Raw genomic sequence first — 20,004 nt, 5'->3', positions numbered from 1 at the left:
ATTCTATTTTTAGTTTTTTAAGGAACCTCCATACTGTAATCCATAGTGGCTGTATCAATTTACATTCCCACCAACAGTGCAAGTGGGTTCCCTTTTCTCCACACCCTCTCCAGCATTTGTTGTTTGTAGATTTTCTTATGATGCCTATTCTAGCTGGTGTGAGGTAATACTTCACTGTAGTTTTGATTTTCATTTCTCTAATATTAGTGATGTTGAGCAGCTTTTCGTATGCTTCTTGGCCATCTGTATGTCTTCTTTAGAAAAATGTCTATTTAAGTCTTCTGCCCATTTTTGGATTGGGTTGTTTCTTTAATATTGAGCTGTTTATATATTTTGGAGATTAATCCTTTGTTAATTCATTTGCAAATATTTTCTCCCATTCTGAGGGTTGTCTTTTCGTCTTGTTTACGGTTTCCTTTGCTGTGCAAAAGCTTTGAAGTTTCATTAGGTCCCATTTGTTTATTTTGTTTTTATTTCCATTACTCTAGGAGGTGGATCAAACAAGATCTTGCTATGATTTACGTCACAGAGTGTTCTTCCTATGTTTTCCTCTTAAGAGTTTTATAGTGTCCGGTCTTACATTAGGTCTCGAATCCATTTTGAGTTTATTTTTGTGTATGGTGTTAGGGAGTGTTCTAATTTCATTCTTCTACATGTAGCTGTCCAGTTTCCCCAGCACCACTTATTGAAGAGACTGTCTTTTCTCCATTGTGTATGCTTGCCTCCTTTGTCATAGATTAGTTGACCATAGGTGCGTGGGTTTGTCTCTGGGCTTTCTATCTTGTTCCATTGATCTGTGTTTCTGTCTTTATGCCAGTACTGTATTGTCTTGATTACTGTAGCTTTGTAGTATAGTCTGAAGTCAGGGAGTCTGATTCCTCCAGCTCCATTTTTTTCCCTCAAGACTGCTTTGGCAATTCGGGGTCTTTTGTGTTTCCATACAAATTGTGAAATGTTTTGTTCTAGTTCTGGGAAAAATGCCATTGGTAGTTTGATAGGGATTGCATTGAATCTGTAGATTTCTTTGGGTAGTACAGTCATTTTCACAATATTGATTCTTCCAATCCAAGAACATGGTATATCTCTCCATCTGTTGGTACCATCTTTAATTTCTTTCATCGGTGTCTTACAGTTTTCTGCATACAGTTCTTTTGTCTCCCTAGGTAGGTTTATTCCTAGGTATTTTATTCTTTTTGTTGCAATGGTAAATGGGAGCGTTTCCTTAATTTCTCTTTCAGAGTTTTCATCATTAGTGTATAGGAATGCAAGAGATTTCTGTGCATTAATTTTGTATCCTGCTACTTTACCAAATTCATTGTTTAGCTCTAGTAGTTTTCTGGTAGCATGTTTAGGATTCTCTATGTAGAGTATCATGTCATCTGCAAACAGTGACAGCTTTACTTCTTTTTTTCCAGTTTGGATTCCTTTTATTTCTTTTTCTTCTCTGATTGCTGTGGCTAAAACTTCCAAAACTATGTTGAATAAGAGTGGTGAGAGTGGGCAACCTTATCTTGTTCCTGATGTTAGTGGAAATGGTTTCAGTTTTTCACCATTGAGGACAATGTTGGCTGTGGGTTTGTCATATATGGCCTTTATTATGTTGAGGAAAGTTCGCTCTATGCCTACTTTCTGGAGGGTTTTTATCATAAATGGGTGTTGAATTTTGTCGAAAGCTTTCTCTGCATTTATTGAGAGGATCATATGGTTTTTATCCTTCAGTTTGATAATATAGTGTGTCACGTTGATTGATTTGCATATATTGAAGAATCCTTGCATCCCTGGGATAAACCCCACTTGATCATGGTGTATGATCCTTTTAATGTGCTGTTGGATTCTGTTTGCTAGTATTTTGTTGAGGACTTTTAAATTTATGTTCATCAGTGATATTAGCCTGTAGTTTTTTTTGTGACATCTTTGCCTGATTTTGGTATCAGGGTGATGGTGGCCTCGTAGAATGAGTTTGGGAGTGTTCCTCCCTCTGCTATATTTTGGAAGAGTTTGAGAAGGATAGGTGTTAGCTCATCTCTAAATGTTTGATAGAATTCACCTGTGAAGCCATCTGGTCCTGGGCTTTTGTTTGTTGGAAGATTTTTTTTTCACGGTACGCGGGCCTCTCACTGTTGTGGCCTCTCCGTTGCTGAGCACAGGCTCCGGACGCACAGGCTCAGCGACCATGGCTTACGGGCCCAGCCGCGCCGCAGCATGTGGGATCTTCCAGGACCAGGGCATGAACCCATGTCCCCTGCATCAGCAGGCGGACTCTCAACCACTGTGCCACCAGGGAAGCCCTGTTGGAAGATTTTTAATCACAGTTTCAATTTCAGTGCTTGTGATTGGTCTGTTCATATTTTCTGTTTCTTCCTGGTTCAGTCTCGGAAGGTTGTGCATTTCTAAGAATTTGTCCATTTCTTCCAGATTGTCCATTTTAGTGGCATATAGTTGCTTGTAGTAATCTCTCATGATCCTTTGTATTTCTGCAGTGTCAGTTGTTACTTCTCCTTTTTCATTTCTAATTCTATTGAGTCTTCTCCCTTTTTTCTTGATGAGTCTGGCTAATGGTTTATCAATTTTGTTTATCTTCTGAAAGAACCAGCTTTTAGTTTTATTGATCTTTGCTATCGTTTCTTTCATTTCTTTTTCATTTATTACTGATCTGATTTTTATGATTTCTTTCCTTCTGCTAACTTTGGGGTTTTTTTGTTCTTCTTTCTCTAATTGCTTCAGGTGCAAGTTTAGGTTGTTTATTCGAGATTTTTCCTGTTTCTTAAGTTAGGATTGTATTGCTATAAACTTCCCTCTTAGAACTGCTTTTGCTGCATCCCATAGGTTTTGGGTCATCGTGTTTTCATTGTCATTTGTTTCTAGGTATTCTTTTATTTCCTCTTTGATGTGTTCAGTGATCTCTTGGTTATTAAGTAGTGTATTGTTTAGCCTCCATGTGTTTGTATTTCTTACAGATTTTTTCCTGTAATTGATATCTAGTCTCATAGTGTTATGGTTGGAAAAGATACTTGATACGATTTCAATTTTCTTAAATTTACCAAGGCTTGATTTGTGACCCAAGGTATGATCTATCCTGGAGAATGTTCCATGAGCACTTGAGAAGAACGTGTACTCTGTTGTTTTTGGATGGAATGTCCTATAAATATCAGTTAAGTCCATCTTGTTTAAGGTAACCTTTAAAGCTTGTGTTTTCTTATTTATTTTCATTTTGGATGATCTGTCCATTGGTGAAAGTGGGGTGTTAAAGTCCCCTACTATGATTGTGTTACTGTCAATTTCCCCTTTTATGGCTGTTAGTATTTGCCTTATGTATTGAGGTGCTTCTATGTTGGGTGCATAAATATTTACAGTTGTTATGTCTTCTTCTTGTATTGATCCCTTGATCATTAGGTAGTGTCCTCCTTTGTCTCTTGTAATAGTCTTTGTTTTAAAGTCTATTTTGTCTGATATGAGAATTGCTACTCCAGCTCTCTTTAGATTTCCATTTGCATGGAATATCTTTTTCCATCCCCTCACTTTCAGTCTGTATGTGTCCCTAGGTCTGAAGTGGGTCTCTTACAGACAGCATATATGTGGGTCTTGTTTTTCTATCCATTCAGCTAGTCTGTGTCTTTTGGTTGGAGCATTTAACCCATTCACGTTTAAGGTAATTATCGATATGTATGTTCCTATGACCATTTTCTTAATCGTTTTGGGTTTGTTTGTTTGTTTGATTTTTGCGGTTCGCGGGCCTCTCACTGTTGTGGTCTCCCCCGTTGCGGAGCACAGGTTCCAGACGCGCAGGCTCAGTGGCCATGGCTCACGGGCCTAGCCGCTCCGCGGCATGTGGGATCTTCCTGGACCAGGGCACGAACCCGTGTCCCCGTGCATCAGCAGGCGGACTCTCAACCACTGTGCCACCAGGGAAGCCCTTGGGTCTGTTTTTGTAGATCCTTTTCTTCTCTTGTGTTTCCCACTTAGAGAAGTTCCTTTAGCATGTGTTGTAAAGCTGGTTTGGTTGTGCTGAATTCTCTTAGCTTTTGCTTGTCTGTAAAGCTTTTAATTTCTCTGTCAAATCTGAATGAGATCCTTGCTGGGTAGAGTAATCTTGGTTGTAGGTTTTTCCCCTTCATCACTTTAAATATGTCCTGCCAGTCCCTTCTGGCTTGCAGAGTTTCTGCTGAAAGATCAGCTGTTAACCTTATGAGGATTCCCTTATGTGTTATTTGTTGGTTTTCCCTTGCTGCTTTTAATATTCTTTGTATTTAATTTTTGATAGTTTGATTAATATGTGTGTTGGCATGTTTCTTCTTGGATTTATCCTGTATGGGACTCTCTGTGTTTCCTGGAGTTGATTAACTATTTCCTTTTCCATATTAGGGAAGTTTTCAACTATAATCTCTTCAAATATTTTCTCAGTCCCTTTCTTTTTCTCTTCTTCTTCTGGGACCCCTATAATTCGAATGTTGGTGCATTTAATGTTGTCCCAGTGGTCTCTGAGACTGTCCTCAGTTCTTTTCATTCTTTTTTCTTTATTCTGCTCTGCAGTAGTTATTTCTACTATTTTATCTTCCAGGTCACTTATCCGTTCTTCTGCCTCAGTTATTCTGCTATTGATCCCTTTTAGAGGATTTTTAATTTCATTTATTGTGTTGTTCATCACTGTTTGCTTGCTCTTTAGTTCTTCTAGGTCCTTGTTAAATGTTTCTTGTATTTTCTCCATTCTGTTTCCAAGATTTTGGATTATCTTTACTGTCATTACTCTGAATTCTTTTTCAGGTAGACTGCCTATTTCCTCTTCATTTGTTAGGTCTGGTGGGTTTTTACTTTGCTCCTTCATCTGCTGTGTGTTTCTCTGTCTTCTCATTTTGCTTAACTTACTGTGTTTGGGGTCTCCTTTTTGCAGGCTGCAGGTTCGTAGTTTCCGTTGTTTTTGGTGTCTGTCCCCAGTGGCTAAGGTTGGTTCAGTGGGTTGTATAGGCTTCCCGGTGGAGGAGACTGGTGCCTGTATTCTGGTGGATGTGGCTGGATCTTGTCTTTCTGGTGGGCAGGTCCACGTCTGGTGGTGTGTTTTGGGGTGTCTGTGGCCTTATTATGATTTTAGGCAGTCTCTGTGCTAATGGGTGGGGTTGTGTTCCTGTCTTGTTAGTTGTTTGGCATAGGGTGTCCTGCACTGTAGCTTGCTGGTTGGTGAATGGAGCTGGGTTTTGGCGTTGAGATGGAGATCTCTAGGAGATTTTCACCGTTTGATATTATATGGGGCTTGGTGGTCTCTGGTGGACCAGTGCCCTGAACTTGGCTCTCCCACCTCAGTGACAGTCCTGATGCCTGGCTGGAGCAGCAAGAACCTGTCCTCCACACGGCTCATAATAAAAGGGAGGAAAAAAAGAAAGAAAGAAGAAGATAAAGTAAAATAAAATGAAGTTATTAAAATAAAAAATAATTATTAAGAAAAAAATTTTTTTGAGTAAAAGAATAAAAACGGACAGACAGAACCCTAGGACAAATGGTAAAAGCAAAGCTATAGAGACAAAATCTCACACAGAAGCATTCACATACACACTCACAAAAAGAGAAAAAAAATATATATCGTTGCTCCCAAAGTCCACCTCCTCAGTTTGGGATGACTCGTTGTCTATTCATGTATTCCAGAGATGCTGGGTACATGAAGTTAATTGTGGAGATTTAATCCGCGGCTCCTGAGGCTGCTGGGAGAGATTTCCCTTCCTCTTCTTTGTTCGCACAGCTCCCAGGGTTCAGCTTTGGATTTGGCCCCGCCTCTGCGTGTAGGTCAGCGGAGGGCGTCTGTTCTTTGCTCAGACAGGATGGGCTTAAAGGAGCCACTGATTCGGGGGCTCTGGCTCACTCAAGCCAGGGGGGGGGGGGGGGCACGATGCGGGGTGAGCCTGCGGCGGCAGAGGCCGGCGTGACGTTGCACCAGCCTGAGGCGCGCCGTGAGTTCTCCAGGGGAAGTTGTCCCTGGATCCCGGGACCCTGGCAGTGGCCGGCTGCACAGGCTCCCTGGAAGAGGGGTGTGGATAGTGACCTGTGTTCGCACACAGGCTTCTTGGTGGCGGCAGCAGCAGCCCTAGTGTCTCATGCCCGTCTCTGGGGTCTGCGCTGTTAGCCGTGGCTCGCGCCCGTTTCTGGAGCTCCTTTAAGCAGCGTTCTTAATCCCCTCTCCTCGCGCACCAGGAAACAAAGAGGCAAGAAAAAGCCTCTTGCCTCTTTGGCAGGTCCAGACTTTTCCCCGGACTCCCTCCCGTATAGCCATGATGCACTAACCCCCTGCAGGCTGTGTTCACGCCGCCAACCCCAGTCCTCTCCCTGCTTTCCGACCGAAGCCCGAGCCTCAGCTCGCAGCCCCGCCCGCCCCGGCGGGTGAGCAGACAAGCCTCTCGGCCTGGTGAGTGCCGGTCGGCCCCGATCCTCTGTGCGGGAATCTCCCCGCTTTGCCCTCCGCACCCCTGTTGCTGTGCTCTCCTCCGCGGCTCGGAAGCTCCCCCCTCCGCCTCCCGCAGTCTCCGCCCGCGGAGGGGCTTCCTAGTGTGTGGAAACCTTTCCTCCTTCACAGCTCCCTCCCACTGGTGCAGGTCCTGTCTCTATCTATTGTCTCTGTTTATTCTTTTTTCTTTTGCCCTACCCAGGTATGTGGGGAGTTTCTTGCCTTTTGGGAGGTCTGAGGTCTTCTGCCAGCGTTCAGTAGGTGTTCTGTAGGAGTTGTTCCACGTGTAGATGTATTTCTGGTGTATTTGTGGGGAGGAAGGTGATCTCTGCGTCTTACTCTTCCGCCATCTTGAAGCTCCTCTATCACACCTTGGATTTCTCATCTAGTAGCGGCAGGATATTTTTTAAATGTCAAAAGAAAAGAACCATTAGCCCAGAATTATATATCCAGTGAAAATATCGTTCAGAAATGAAGGTAAATGAAGATATTCTCAAATGCAGGAAACCTAAAAAAGCTTCTTATCAAGAGACCTGCTCTGAAAGAATTGCTAAAGGATTTCTTTTTTAACAGAAAGGCAATGATACCAGATGGAAACTTGGGATATGAAATAGGAAGAGTAACAGAAATGGTAAATATCTGCCTAAATATAATATTAATAGATAGTCTGACATTTGGGGAAAAAAGTAATCTGATCTGATTCAGCGTATGTAGATCTGATTCATCACCTGTAGATCTGATTCAGCGCGTGTACATCTGATTCAGCACATGTAGATCTGATTCAGCATATGTAGATCTGATTCAGCGTATGTAACATAACTGCAATATAAAGACGGGGAGGGTAAAGGGAATTATTAGGAGTAAAGTTTCCACATTCCACTTGAAATGGCAAAATATTCTAAGTAGGCCCTGAAAAGATGTTTTTCTATTATAATCCTTAATTACTAAAAATTATGCAAAGAAATATAGTAAATAAAAACACAGTAGATATTTATTTTTTTAATTGAGGTATAGTTGATTTACAATGTTGTGTTAATTACTGCTGTACAGCAAAGTGACTCATTTATACATATATACATACATTCCTTTTTTTAATATTCTTTTCCATTATGGTGTATCATAGGATATTGTATATAGTTGCCTGTGCTACACAGTAGGACCTTGTTGTTTATCCATCATATATATAAAAGCTTACATCTGCTAACTCCAACCATCACCTTCCCCCAACACCTTCCCCCTTGACAACCACCACTCTGTTCTCTGTGTCTAGGAGTTTGTTTCTGTTTCATAGATGGGTTCATTTGTGTCATATTTTAGATTTCCCATATAAGTGGTATCATATGGTATTTGTCTTTGTCTGACTTACTTCACTTAATATGATAATCTCTAATTGTATCCGTGTTGCTGCAAATGGCATTATTTCATTCTTTTTTATGGCTGAGTAGTATTCCATTGTGTATATGTACCACATCTTCTTTAACCATTCATCTGTCAGTGGACATTTAGGTTGTTTCCATGTCTTGGCTATTGTGAATAGTGCTGCTATGAACATAGGGGTGCATGTATCATTTTGAACTATAGTTTTGTCTGGATATATGCCCACAAGTGGGATTGCTGGATCATATGGTAATTCTATTTTTAGTTTTCTGAGGAACCCCCATATTGTTTTCCACAGTGGCTGCACCAACTTATATTCCCACCAACAGTGTAGGAGGGTTCCCTTTACTCCACACCTTCTCCAGTATTTGTTATTTGTAGACTTTTTGATGATGGCCATTCTGACTGGTATGAGGTGGTCCCTTGTAGCTTTGATTTGCATTTCTCTAATAATTAGTGATGTTGAGCATCTTTTCATGTGCCTATTGGCTACCTGTATTTCTTCTTTGGAGAAATGTCTATTTAGGTCTTCTGCCTATTTTTTGATTGGGTTGTTTGTTTTTTTTGTTGTTGAGTTGTATGAGCTGTTTGTATATTTTGGAAATTAAGCCCTTGTCAGTTGCATCATTTGCAAATATTTTCTCCCATTCTGTAGGTTGTCTTTGCATCTTCTTTATGGTTTCCTTTGCTGTGCAAAAAGTTGTAAGTTTCATTAGGTTCCATTTGTTTTTGTTTTTATTTCTATTGCCTTGGGAGACCTAAGAAATCATTAGCATGATTTATGTCAGAGAGTGTTTTGCCTATGACCTCTTCTAGGAGTTTTATGGTGTCATGTTTTATGTTTAAGTCATTAAGCCATTTTGAGTTTATTTTTGTGTATGGTGTGAGGGTTTGTTCTAACTTCATTGATTTACAAGCAGTGGTCCAACTTTCCCAGCACTACTTGCTGAAGAGAATGTTTTTTCCCATTGTATATTCTTGCCTCCTTTGTCAAAGATTAATTGACTGTAGCTGCATGGGTTAGATAAATTAAAATGGAATAAACCCAAAAGAAAGCAGGAAAGGAGAAACAGGAACAACAAAAAAACAAATGAACAAACAAAAAGTGAAAAAACAGGAAACAGATGGTATACCTAAATCCAAACATATAAATAATTACACTAAATGCAATGGCCTACACATGCCAACTAAAAGACATCTTCAGAATGGATTTTTTAAAATGACATGACATTCACTTTATATATGATGATATACATAGGTTAAAAGTAAAACTATGGAAAATGATATACCACATAAATTAATTAAAGCCAGAGTGGCAATAAAATACTATAAAATAAAGTATACTTCATAGCAAAGAAAATTGCCAGGAATAAAGAGTGATATTACATAATGATAAAGAGTCAGTATACTAAGAACACATAACAATTCTATATGTGTATATACCTAACAACAGGGCTTCAAAATACATAAAGCACAACCTAAAGAACTGTGACAAGAATTTAATATGCCTTTCTCAGTAATAGAACTAGCATATAGAAATTCAGTAAAGATATAGAAGAATTAAAAAATACTATCAACCAAAAAGATATGCTTGACAATTGTAGAAAACTCCACCCAACAGTAGCAGAATACACATTATTTTCAAGTACACGTTGAACGTTCAATAAGATAAATCAAATCCTTCTTCACAAAACAAATGTAAAAAAGTCTAATGAACTGAAATTAAATTAGAAACAGAAATATAGTGGGGGGGAGAAAAAGATAGCACTTTTTTGACACTACATTTCTAAGTAATCCAAGGGTCAAAGAGGAAGTCTCAAGGAATATTAGAAAGTATTTTGAACTGAACAAGAGTAAAATTATAACATAGCAAAATCTGTGGGTTGCTTCTAAGGCAGTGCTTAGAGGGAAAGCTGTATCATTAAATGTTCATAATAGAAAAGAGAAAAGGTCTTAAATCAAGAACTTAAGCTTCTGCTGTAAGAAACTAGAAATGAAAGAGCAGAGTAAGCTCAAAACAAGAAGAAGAATGGAAATTACAGATATAAGAGCAGAAATCAATAAGAGTGAAAACAAAAATAATAGGGAAAGATCAGTGAAACCAAAAGGTGATTTTTAAAAAATCAGTAAAATTGGTAAGCCTATTGCAAGAATGACAAAAAAAGAAGACATACATTACCAATAGCAGGAATTTTATAGAGGAGATGTCACTGCACCACCCTTCAGACATTAAAAGGACCATAAGGGAATTCTTTGAACAATGGAACCTTTATAAGTTCAACAACTTAGATGGGAGGAACCAATTACTCAAAAACTATAAACTACCAAAACTCATACAAGAAGAAATAGAGGGCTTCCCTGGTGGCGCAGTGGTTGAGAATCCGCCTGCCGATGCAGGGGACACGGGTTCGTGCCCCGGCCCGGGAAGATCCCACATGCCGTGGAGCAGCTGGGTCCGTGACCCATGGCTGCTGAGCCTGTGCGTCCGGAGCCTGTGCTCCGCAACGGGAGAGGCCACAGCAGTGAGAGGCCCGCGTACCACAAAAAAAAAAAAAAAGAAGAAGAAGAAGAAGAAATAGAAAGCCTAGAATCCTGTAACTAATAAGGAAATTGAATTTGTAGTTTAAAATCTTGTGAAAAAGAAATCTTCATACCCACATGGTTCCACTGATGAATTCTGTCAATCATTAAAAGAAGAATTATCACCAATTTTACACAGTCTCCTCCAGGGGAGGAAATACTTCCCAACTTATTTTGTGAGACCAGCGTTACCCAGAAGAAGACAGTACAAGAAAAGAAAACTATGGACCAATATTCTTCATGAACACAGATGCAGAAATCCTCAACCATGCATTAGCAAATCATGTCCATCTGTCTGTCTATATCTATCTATCTGCCTATCAAATACATCATGACCAAGCAGAGTTTTATCCAGGGAAAATAAGGCTATACAATATTTGAAAACCAGTCAGTGTATCAGTGTAACCCACCAAGTTTGAAAGCTATGGAAGAAAAACCAAACCACATGATTATATTAATTGATGCAGAAAAGGAATTTGACAAAATTCAACTTCTATTCATGATACAAACTCTCAGCAAACTAGGAGTAGGAGGGAATTTCCTCCTATTTATGCATTTACGTAAAAGGCATAAGGGCATTTACATAAAACCTATGGCTAATATACTTAATGGCAAAAGACTGAATGTTTTCCCCCTAAAATGGTAAACAAGGTAAAATTATCTGCTCTCATGACTTTTCTTCAACATCATGCTGCTAGTTCTAACCAGAGTAATGAGACAGTAAAAGAACTCAAAGGCATATTGACTGGAAAAAAAAGAAACAACACTTTCCTCATTCACAGATGACATGATTGTGTATATAGAACATCCAGAGAGACTTACAAAAAAAAAAAAAAAGCTCCTATAACTAATAAGCGAATTTAGCAAGGTCACAGGATACAAAGTTAAAACACACAAATCATCTTTCTATAGGTTAGCTATGAAAACTATTAGAAACTGATATTAAAAACATAATTTATAGTCCATCCCCCAAAATGAAATACTTAGGTATAAATCTAATAAAACGTGTGAAATATGTATGTAAAAACTGCAAAATGCTCCTAACAGAAATCAATGAAGACCTCAGTAAATGGAAAGACAATGTATTTATGTATTGGAAGACTCAGCAGAGTAAAGATATCAGTTTTCCCCAAATTGGTCCATAGATTTAAAAGAATTCCAATCAAAATCCCAGCAGAACTCTTTGTAGATAAAAGCAAGTTCCTTGGGGCTTCCCTGGTGGCGCAGTGGTTGAGAGTCCGCCTGCCGATGCAGGGGAGCCGGGTTCGTGCCCCGGTCCGGGAAGATCCCACATGCCGCAGAGCGGCTGGGCCCGTGAGCCATGGCTGCTGAGCCTGCGCGTCTGGAGCCTGTGCTCCGCAACGGGAGAGGCCACGACAGTGAGAGGCCCGCATAACGCAAAAAAAAAAAAACAAATTCCTTGTAAAATGTAATGGAAAGGCATAGGCACCAGAATGATCAAATTAAAAAAGAATGAAATAGTGCCATTTGCAGCGACATGGATGGACCTAGAGATGATCATACTAAGTGAAGTAAGTCAGACAGAGAAAGACAATATAATATCACTTATATGTGGAAACTGGAAAAAAAATGATACAAATGAACTTATTTACAAAATAGAAACAGACCCACAGACTTAGAAAACAAATTTATGGTCACCAAAGGGGAAAGGTGGAGGGGAGGGATAAATTAGGAGATTGGGATTAACATATACACACTCCTATATATAAAATAGATAATCAACATGGACCTATTATATAGCATAGGGAACCCTACTCATTACTCTGCAATATCCTATATGGGAAAAGAATCTGAAAGAGAATAGATATATGTATATGTATAACTGAATCACTTTGCTGTACACCTGAAACTAACACAACATTGGAAATCAACCATACTCCAATATAAAATAATTTTTTGTTAATTTAATGGAAAGGCATAAGCACTAGAATGGTCAAAATAATTTTGAAAAAGAATAAAGTTGGAGGAATCACATTATTAATTTTAAGACTTACTATAAAACTACAGTAATTGCACAATATGGTACTGGTGGAGGGAAAGCTCCACATTTCCCTGGAACAAACAGAGAATAGATAACCCAGAAACTGAATCACATAAAGTTGACCAATTGATTTTTCACAAAGGTGCAAAGGTAATTCAGTGTAGAAATGTCATTTCAAAAAAGTGGAGTTGGAACAACTGGACAGCCATATGCAAACACACTTTCACCTAAACCTTACATGTTATAAAAATAACTCAAAATGGATCATAAGTCTAAAGGTAAAATGTGTAAAACTCTTAGAAGAAAACACAGGAGAAAATCTTCGTGGCCTGAGGTTAGGCCAGGGGTTCTTAGATCTGACACCAAAGCACAAGCCATAAAAAGCAAAAAATGGTTAACTTGGGCTTCATCAAAATTTAAAACTTTTACTCCGTGAAAGACACTTATTAGGAGAATGAAAAGGCAAGCTGGAAAAATATTGACAGATCACATGTCTGACAAAGGATTGTATCAGAATATATAACGAACTCTCAAACCTCAACAGTAAGGAAACAAACAGCCCCATTTTAAAATGCCGAAGGGCATGAACGGATGCTTCACCAAAGAGGATGTACAGATGGCATAAAAGTACATGAAAAGATGTTCAACATCATTAGCGATTAGAAAAATGCAAATGAAAGCCCAATGAGCTAGCACTGCACATCTCTTAGATGAGCTAAAACAAAAAGTACTGACAATACTAACTCCCCTTGAGGATGTGGAACATCTGGATCACTTCTACAGCGCTAGCAAGAGAGAAAAGGGTACCGCCACCCTGGAAAACAGTCTGGCGGTTTCTTAGAAAGTTAAACATACACTTTCCACGTGATCCAGCCATCCTACTCCCAGGTTACTTACTTCAGAGAGCTGACAACTTAGGTTCACACAAAAACCTGTACACAAATGTTTACAGCATCTCTACTTATGAACGAAAATGGGAAACAACCCAAATCTCCTTCAGCAGGGGAATGGATAAGCCAGCTGTGTTACATCCATGCAGTAGAAAACTACTCATCCGTGAGAAGGGGAAGGTGTTGGTAGGTGCAGCAACTTGGACGAACCTCAAAGGCATCGTGCTGGGTAGAAGCCAGCTCATAAGTTGACATGCTGTCTGATTCTGTTTATGTGACATTTTCAAGAAGAGAACACAATGATGGAGAACAGAACCGGGGCTTCCAGGGGTTACAGATGTGGAGAGAATGAGGGAGTTGTAGAAGGAGGTGGGAGAGTGCAGCGCTTCATAGCATGGGCACCTGAGTTGGCCTTCTCCACCACTTCGTAGTCCTGTGACGTCGGGAGTTATACAGCCTCTCAGTGCCTCAGCTTCACCTGTGAAATGGGAATGCTAACAGTACCTACCTGCAAGGGTCATGGTGAGGATTAAAGGAATGAATACATGTAGGGCACTTGAAATAGTGCTGTTATATAGTAAGTGCCCAGCAAGTGTTATCTGTGTCGCCAGTGTCCCGTGGGAGACATCAGAAAAGATAACCTGGAGCTCTTGGAGCCCCGCACTCTAAGCCAAAGGCTGAGGCTTGTATCAATGTATGTGTAAAACACACACACACACCCCTTCCCTTCCTCCTGGACCTCCTCTCTCTTTTTTTTCTCTCTCTTAAACTCAATAAAAAGAAGACAAACAACCCAATTGAAAAATGGGCAGAAGATTTGAAGAGACACTTCACAAAAGAAGATACACGAAAGAGGGTTAAGCATGGGAAAAGATGCTGACATCACTCATCATGAGAAAAATGCCAATTAAAACCACAATGAGATAACGCTACAGTGGCTAAAGTGAAGAAAGACTGACAATGCCAAGTGTTTGCAAGGATGTGGAGCAACAGGAACTCTCATACGGTGCAGGTGGAAATGCAGAAACAGGACAGCCATTTTGTATAACTATACGGTACTAGGCTACAATGTTAAACATACTCTTATGATATGACCCAGCAGTTTCATACCTTTGTACTTAGCCCTGTGTCTGCACAAAGACAAGGAAATGAATACTCAGAGCAGTGTTATTATTTTTTTGATTTTTATACAAATTTTAAAGGTTACTTTCCATTTACAATTATTCCACAACATTGGCTTTATTCCCCATGTTGTATAATAAGAGCAGCATTATTCTTAATACCCCCGAAGTAGAAACAGCCCAGTTGAATACTAGTCAGCAGTCAAAAGGAGTGAAGTATTAATATATACAACAGCATGGATGAATCGCCAAAACTTTATGCTAAATAAAAGTCAAAGATTCTGGTGCTGGGCTTCCCTGCTGGCGCAGTGGTTGGGGGTCCGCCTGCTGATGCAGGAGACACGGGTTCGTGCCCCGGTCCGGGAAGATCCCACATGCCACGGAGCGGCTGGGCCCGTGAGCCATGGCCGCTGAGCCTGCGCGTCTGGAGCCTGTGCTCCGCAACGGGAGAGGCCACAACAGTGAGAGGCCCGCGTACCGCAAAAAAAAAAAAAAAAAAAAAAGATTCTGTGCTCTCTGTTTCCATTTATATGAAATCGTCGAAAAGACAAAACGACAGTGACAGCAGACCAGTGGTTTCCCGGGGCTGTGGTCCGGGGAGATCAGCAGCGAAGATGCAGGAGAAACCCTTTTAGGATCGAGGAGCTGCTTTACAGCTCAATTTTGGTGGTGGTTCCAGTTACCAAGCTTCATCAAACTACGCGCATAAAATGGATGCGTTTCACTGAACATAAATAACGCCTTAAAGGAAAAAACAAACCCAAAGGCTGATTGTTTAAGTGTCTTTCAACCTGTTTTCCCAGTGCCTTAGGCGTGGTGGTCTCGGGGCCTGACGAGCAGACCTCCTTATCAGAAATAAGGTCATTTAAGGCTTTTTTTTTTCCTTTTTGGCTCAGAGCTGTGGATTCCGCTGACACTGACCAATTTCCAGTGGGCACCATCATGTGTCCCAGGCGGAGGCTGACAGAAACAAGCTTGTGTTCCTGTCACTAATGATATAAGCCTTCATCATTGTCTCTGCCAGGCTGTGTTCATTGTCATTATACCCACTGAAGAAGAGAACAGAGTCATAATGAGCTGGGTGTTATCTGCTCACCAATAATTTATAATGGGCAAACTAGGACAGGAACAGAGCTTTTTTTGACTAAGGAGGTTGCATGTCACTCTTCAAATCTAGGCCAAAAAATTATTTATAATGCATAGACAGTCACTCAGAAAGTTAAAAGGTTCCTTTCTTCTCTCCCATGTGTTTGAACAGTATGCTTTTCACCTTGGACTGGCACAAAGGCACCTCAGCATCTTACTGCTACACCTGCAGTCAGACTGTGGGAGAGATTGGGAGAGAGTGTACTTGAAGATAGTGACTAGCCTAGGAATGAGGCCTTTGTAGAAATGCCTTGAGGATTTCGGGTCCTCCCAGAAATCCAAGGAGAGGAAGGAGGGAAAAGTCAGGAAAAGGAAGAGACCCTTAGGTAAGGGTAGCTACCACACGCCTTAGGTGAGCTGTGAAGAATTACCTCAGCTGTTATCAGGAAACCCTCCAAACTGAGACGAAATCAGCAAAAGATGACTTGTATACGGGTGGGTTGAAACCAAGACAGGTCGTGCGCAATTAGGCAGTGACAAGCAGAATGGTTGTGGCCATCACAGCATCAAGGGAAAGGGTGTTTGGGGTGTGTGCCTCTGTTTCTAAGGGCTGTTTGGGGAAGCTGTATCTATGGGGATACTGACATCTGTGGATATTGGTACCTGCCCTAGGGGAGGCGAATCCCTCTGAGGGGAACCTGCTGAGTTGTCACAAGCCACCAGCATCCTGTCCTGACCACGCATTGGCCAGTGGCCTCCTGGTGGGTGATCTGCTGCTCCAGGCACCTTGACCCCGGGCCCCAGGGGGCCTGGACCAGCAAGTTCAATGGACCCTGCAGCTGTGGCCCTTGTTCTCTCTCGGTGAGCTGACTTTCTGGAACGAATCCATCTGGGGTGAATTAGGGAGGGGTGGGTCAGCTTTGAGTAAGGGGGCTGTTGGCCTGTGGTGTGTCTAAGGATCAAGGCCTCTGGGGTGCCACAGCTTCTCAGACTTCTTCAGGCTATGGGGGGCGGGTTGGTCCCTTGTCTAGTAGAGCAGCCCCTGCAGCTGCGATTTCCTATCCAAGTTCCTGGGATCCTAGGCTGCCTCAGTGCCTCAGTGGCTCAGAGCAGATCCCTTCCCCTCAAACTGAGCAGCTCCACTTTGATCTCTTCTGTAGGCGTGCAGTGTAGTGTGTCATTTAAAAAAAAAAAAAAAAAAGTCTATTTTTAGAGCAGTTTTAAGTTCCCAGCAAAATTGAGTGGAAGGTACAGAGATTTTCCATATGCTCTCTGTCGCTATATATGCACAGCCTCCCCGATTACAAACACCCCACCAACAAGCCTGGTCCGTTTGCTGCAACTGGTGAAGCTACGTTGACACGTCACTGTCCCACAAAGACCGTAGTCTAGGGTTCACTCTTGGGGTTGTACATTCTCTGGGTTTGGCCAAATATATGACACACGTCTGCCATTATAGTATCATATAGACTAGTTTCACAGCCCTGAAAATCCCGTGTCCACCTGTTCATTCCCCCACCACCTCAAGCCCTGGCAGCCGCTGATCTTTTTACTGTCGCCATGGTTTTGTCTTTTCCAGGTCATAGAGTTGGAGTCCTCAAGTGTGCAGTCGTTGCAGATTAGCTCTTTCACTCAGTAACATGCATTGATGTTTCCACCATGTCATTTTTAAAAGGGTTCAGCAACATTTAGCAGCTTGTCACATGCAGTCCCTGTCACGTTGCCTCTGAACCGTACGTGGCTTGTAGATGGTTTTGTGTGGGGTGTGCCTGGACTCCCCAACAGGATGATGAGCTCCGGGGCAGTGGGCAGGACGTGTGCCCTGGGTGGCACTGGCTCTCTACCGGACACTCAGGGTGCCTGGTTATCCCTCGTGACTTGGCGTCAGGGGCTAGGCGCTCTGGGTTGGAGGGGACCTGGTTTGGGCCTGAGGACAGACTGTCAGAGCAAACCCCTCGGGGCTGTTTATCGTGATAATCAGCATGTCATTTGTTCTCTGGAGTCAGAGCATCTGGCCACAGAGCCGATCTATAAGATTTTGCATCTGAGGCATGACTCACTGATCCTGTCTCTCTTTGTGGCCAGGAGCCTAGCGTAACATTTTTTCTGTCCCTGTTACTCAGCTCGGAAATATGGCGCACGTTTCTTTCCTTGAAAAGTTTTGATTAGATGATCTCAGCAGAACACATTCTGACCAAAAGTGCGTCCATCCCGTAAGGAAGGCTTCCAGAAGTGGAATGTTCCAGTAACCTGTGTATTTTGCGTTGACAGAGCTTCTCGAAACAAGTCTGAGAAGAAGCGTCGGGACCAGTTCAATGTTCTCATCAAAGAGCTCAGCTCCATGCTGCCTGGCAACACGCGGAAGATGGACAAGACCACCGTGCTGGAGAAGGTCATCGGATTCCTGCAGAAACACAATGGTAATGGTTACGCTTCTCTCCGTTTTTACTCCGTTCCTGCCATTTCCCTTTGGCAATGACTTCACCAAGTTGGTCTTCCTGCTTGGTTCTCCCTCCCCAGCAAACCCGATCTCCTCCGTCATAGGTTTCCTCTTTCCAAGGCGCTCCACCCTCTAGAAAAACCCTGTCTCCAGCAGGTTTGGGACAGGACACTCACCTCCCAAATTGCTTTCTCAGCCAGATGAGGGAATCCAGAGCAGACTCACAGGTCGCACCCAACCCAAGCAGGGCGGCACTAACAATGGAAGCATCTTGATTAGAAATGTCTGGAGCGAGCCTTTTCGTACAGCCCTGCCATGACCAGGTATTCATCTTCCAGTGGATCAGACGGTACTGGTGTCTCCATCCATTGCCGCCACTGCCCCTAAACTCTTTGGCCTTCTACCAAAGAGTTTAGGTAGAAGGAAAAAATTAATACCATGGGAAAAAAAATACCATGGAAAAAAGTAATCAAAAATAATTAATTGACTTAATATCAAATCCGTTTTTTAATTGAGGTGTAACTCACATAGCATAAAATTGACTACTTTAAAGTTTATAGTTCTCTGGCTTTTAGTATACTCACAGGTTGTACAACCATAGACACTATCTAATTTTATCATCCCCCAAAGAAACCCTGTACCCCACTAGCAGTCACTTCCCATTTCCACCCTCCCTCCAAGTCTTGGCAACCACTGATCTATTGAATCCTTCTGTCTCTGTAGATTTGCCTGTTCTGGGCATTGCATACAAATGGAATCATACAATACGTGGTCTTTCGTTTCTGGCTTCTTTCACTTAGCATCCTTATTTTAGCAAGTATCTGTGTTTCATTTCTTTTTATGGCCAAATGATATGCTATTGTGAGGATATACCACTTCACTTATCTGTTTACCAGTTGACAGGTATTTGGGCTATTTTCACTCTTTTGGCTGTTAAATAATGCTGCTGTGAACATTCCTGTACAAGGTTTTGAGTGGATATATATTTTCAGTTCTCTTGGGTATACCTAGGAGTGGAATTGCTTGGTTGAATGGTAACTTGGTGTTTAAATGTTTGAGAAACTGCCAGACTGTTTGCCACAGCAGTGGTACCATTTTTACATTCCCAGCAGCAATGGATGAAGATTCCAGTTTCTCCACATCCTCACCGACACTTGTTATTGTCTGATTGTGTGTGTGTGTTTATTATAGCCTTCCTGGTTGATAAGAAGTGATATTTCATTGTGGTTTTGATTTCCATTTCCCTAATATCTAATGATGTTGAGCTTTTCATGGGCTTACTGGCACATGGCAGATTTGTATGTCTTCTTTAGAGACTGTCTATTCAAATCGTTTGCCCATTTTTAATTGGATTATTTATATTTTTGCTATTGAGTTGTAAGATTTCTGGATACTAGACCCTTATCAGATATATAATTTGTAAACACATTCCTCATTCCGTGGGCTGTCTTTTCACTTTCTTAATGATGTCCTTTGACATAGGAAAGTTTTAAGTTTGATGATATCCAATTTATCTTCTTGTTGTTGGTGGTGGTTTCTTGTGCTTTAGGTATCATATCTAAGAAACTATTGTCGATGAAGGTCATGAACGTTTAAATCTATATTTTCCTCTAATAGTTTTATAATTTTAAGCTATAATTTAAGCACTTAGATATAAGCCATAGGTTAAACATTTAGATATTTGATCCACTTTGAGTTAATTTTTTGTATATGGAGTAAAAATAGGGAGTCAAAATTCATCCTTTTACAAGTGACTAGTTATTCCAGCACTCCACTCTTTTTTTTAACTTTTCAATACTTTATAAAGGTATAACACTCATACAGAAAATACACAGATCATAACTGTACAGTTGAATTAGTTAGGACAGAGTGAATACAGCCAGGAAGCCAACACCCAGGTCACGAAATAGAAGCTTCCTCAATAGTTGCCCCTTCCTATTTACCTCTGCTTTCCCCAAAGGTATTCTCTGGCTGACTTCCAATACCAGAGATTGGTTTCATCTGTTGGGCCCTCACTCAGATGCAATCATACATTATGAACATGATATTTGTGTGACTAATCTGTATTCTTCCAGCGCAAT

The 20,004-nt window shown here is 41.2% G+C and overlaps 1 protein-coding gene across 7 annotated transcripts in view; it reads left to right on the top strand.

The window, feature by feature from the left end:
- The window catches only part of NPAS2 (neuronal PAS domain protein 2), a 181,870-nt gene that overhangs the window by 91,616 nt on the left and 70,250 nt on the right, over window positions 1–20,004 (top strand). For all 7 annotated transcript variants that reach the window (XM_067704152.1, XM_067704149.1, XM_067704148.1 and 4 more), the window contains exon 3: window positions 17,755–17,903. In XM_067704152.1, the coding sequence (XP_067560253.1) occupies window positions 17,755–17,903 (149 nt within the window). The remainder of the gene's footprint in view (window positions 1–17,754; window positions 17,904–20,004) is intronic.

Source organism: Pseudorca crassidens, chromosome 14 (assembly GCF_039906515.1).
Source record: "Pseudorca crassidens isolate mPseCra1 chromosome 14, mPseCra1.hap1, whole genome shotgun sequence".
In the NCBI taxonomy this organism is placed as follows: Eukaryota; Metazoa; Chordata; class Mammalia; order Artiodactyla; family Delphinidae; genus Pseudorca; species Pseudorca crassidens.
The sequence above is the reverse complement of the archived record's forward strand: the minus strand, read 5'-3'. Positions and strand labels throughout refer to the sequence as shown.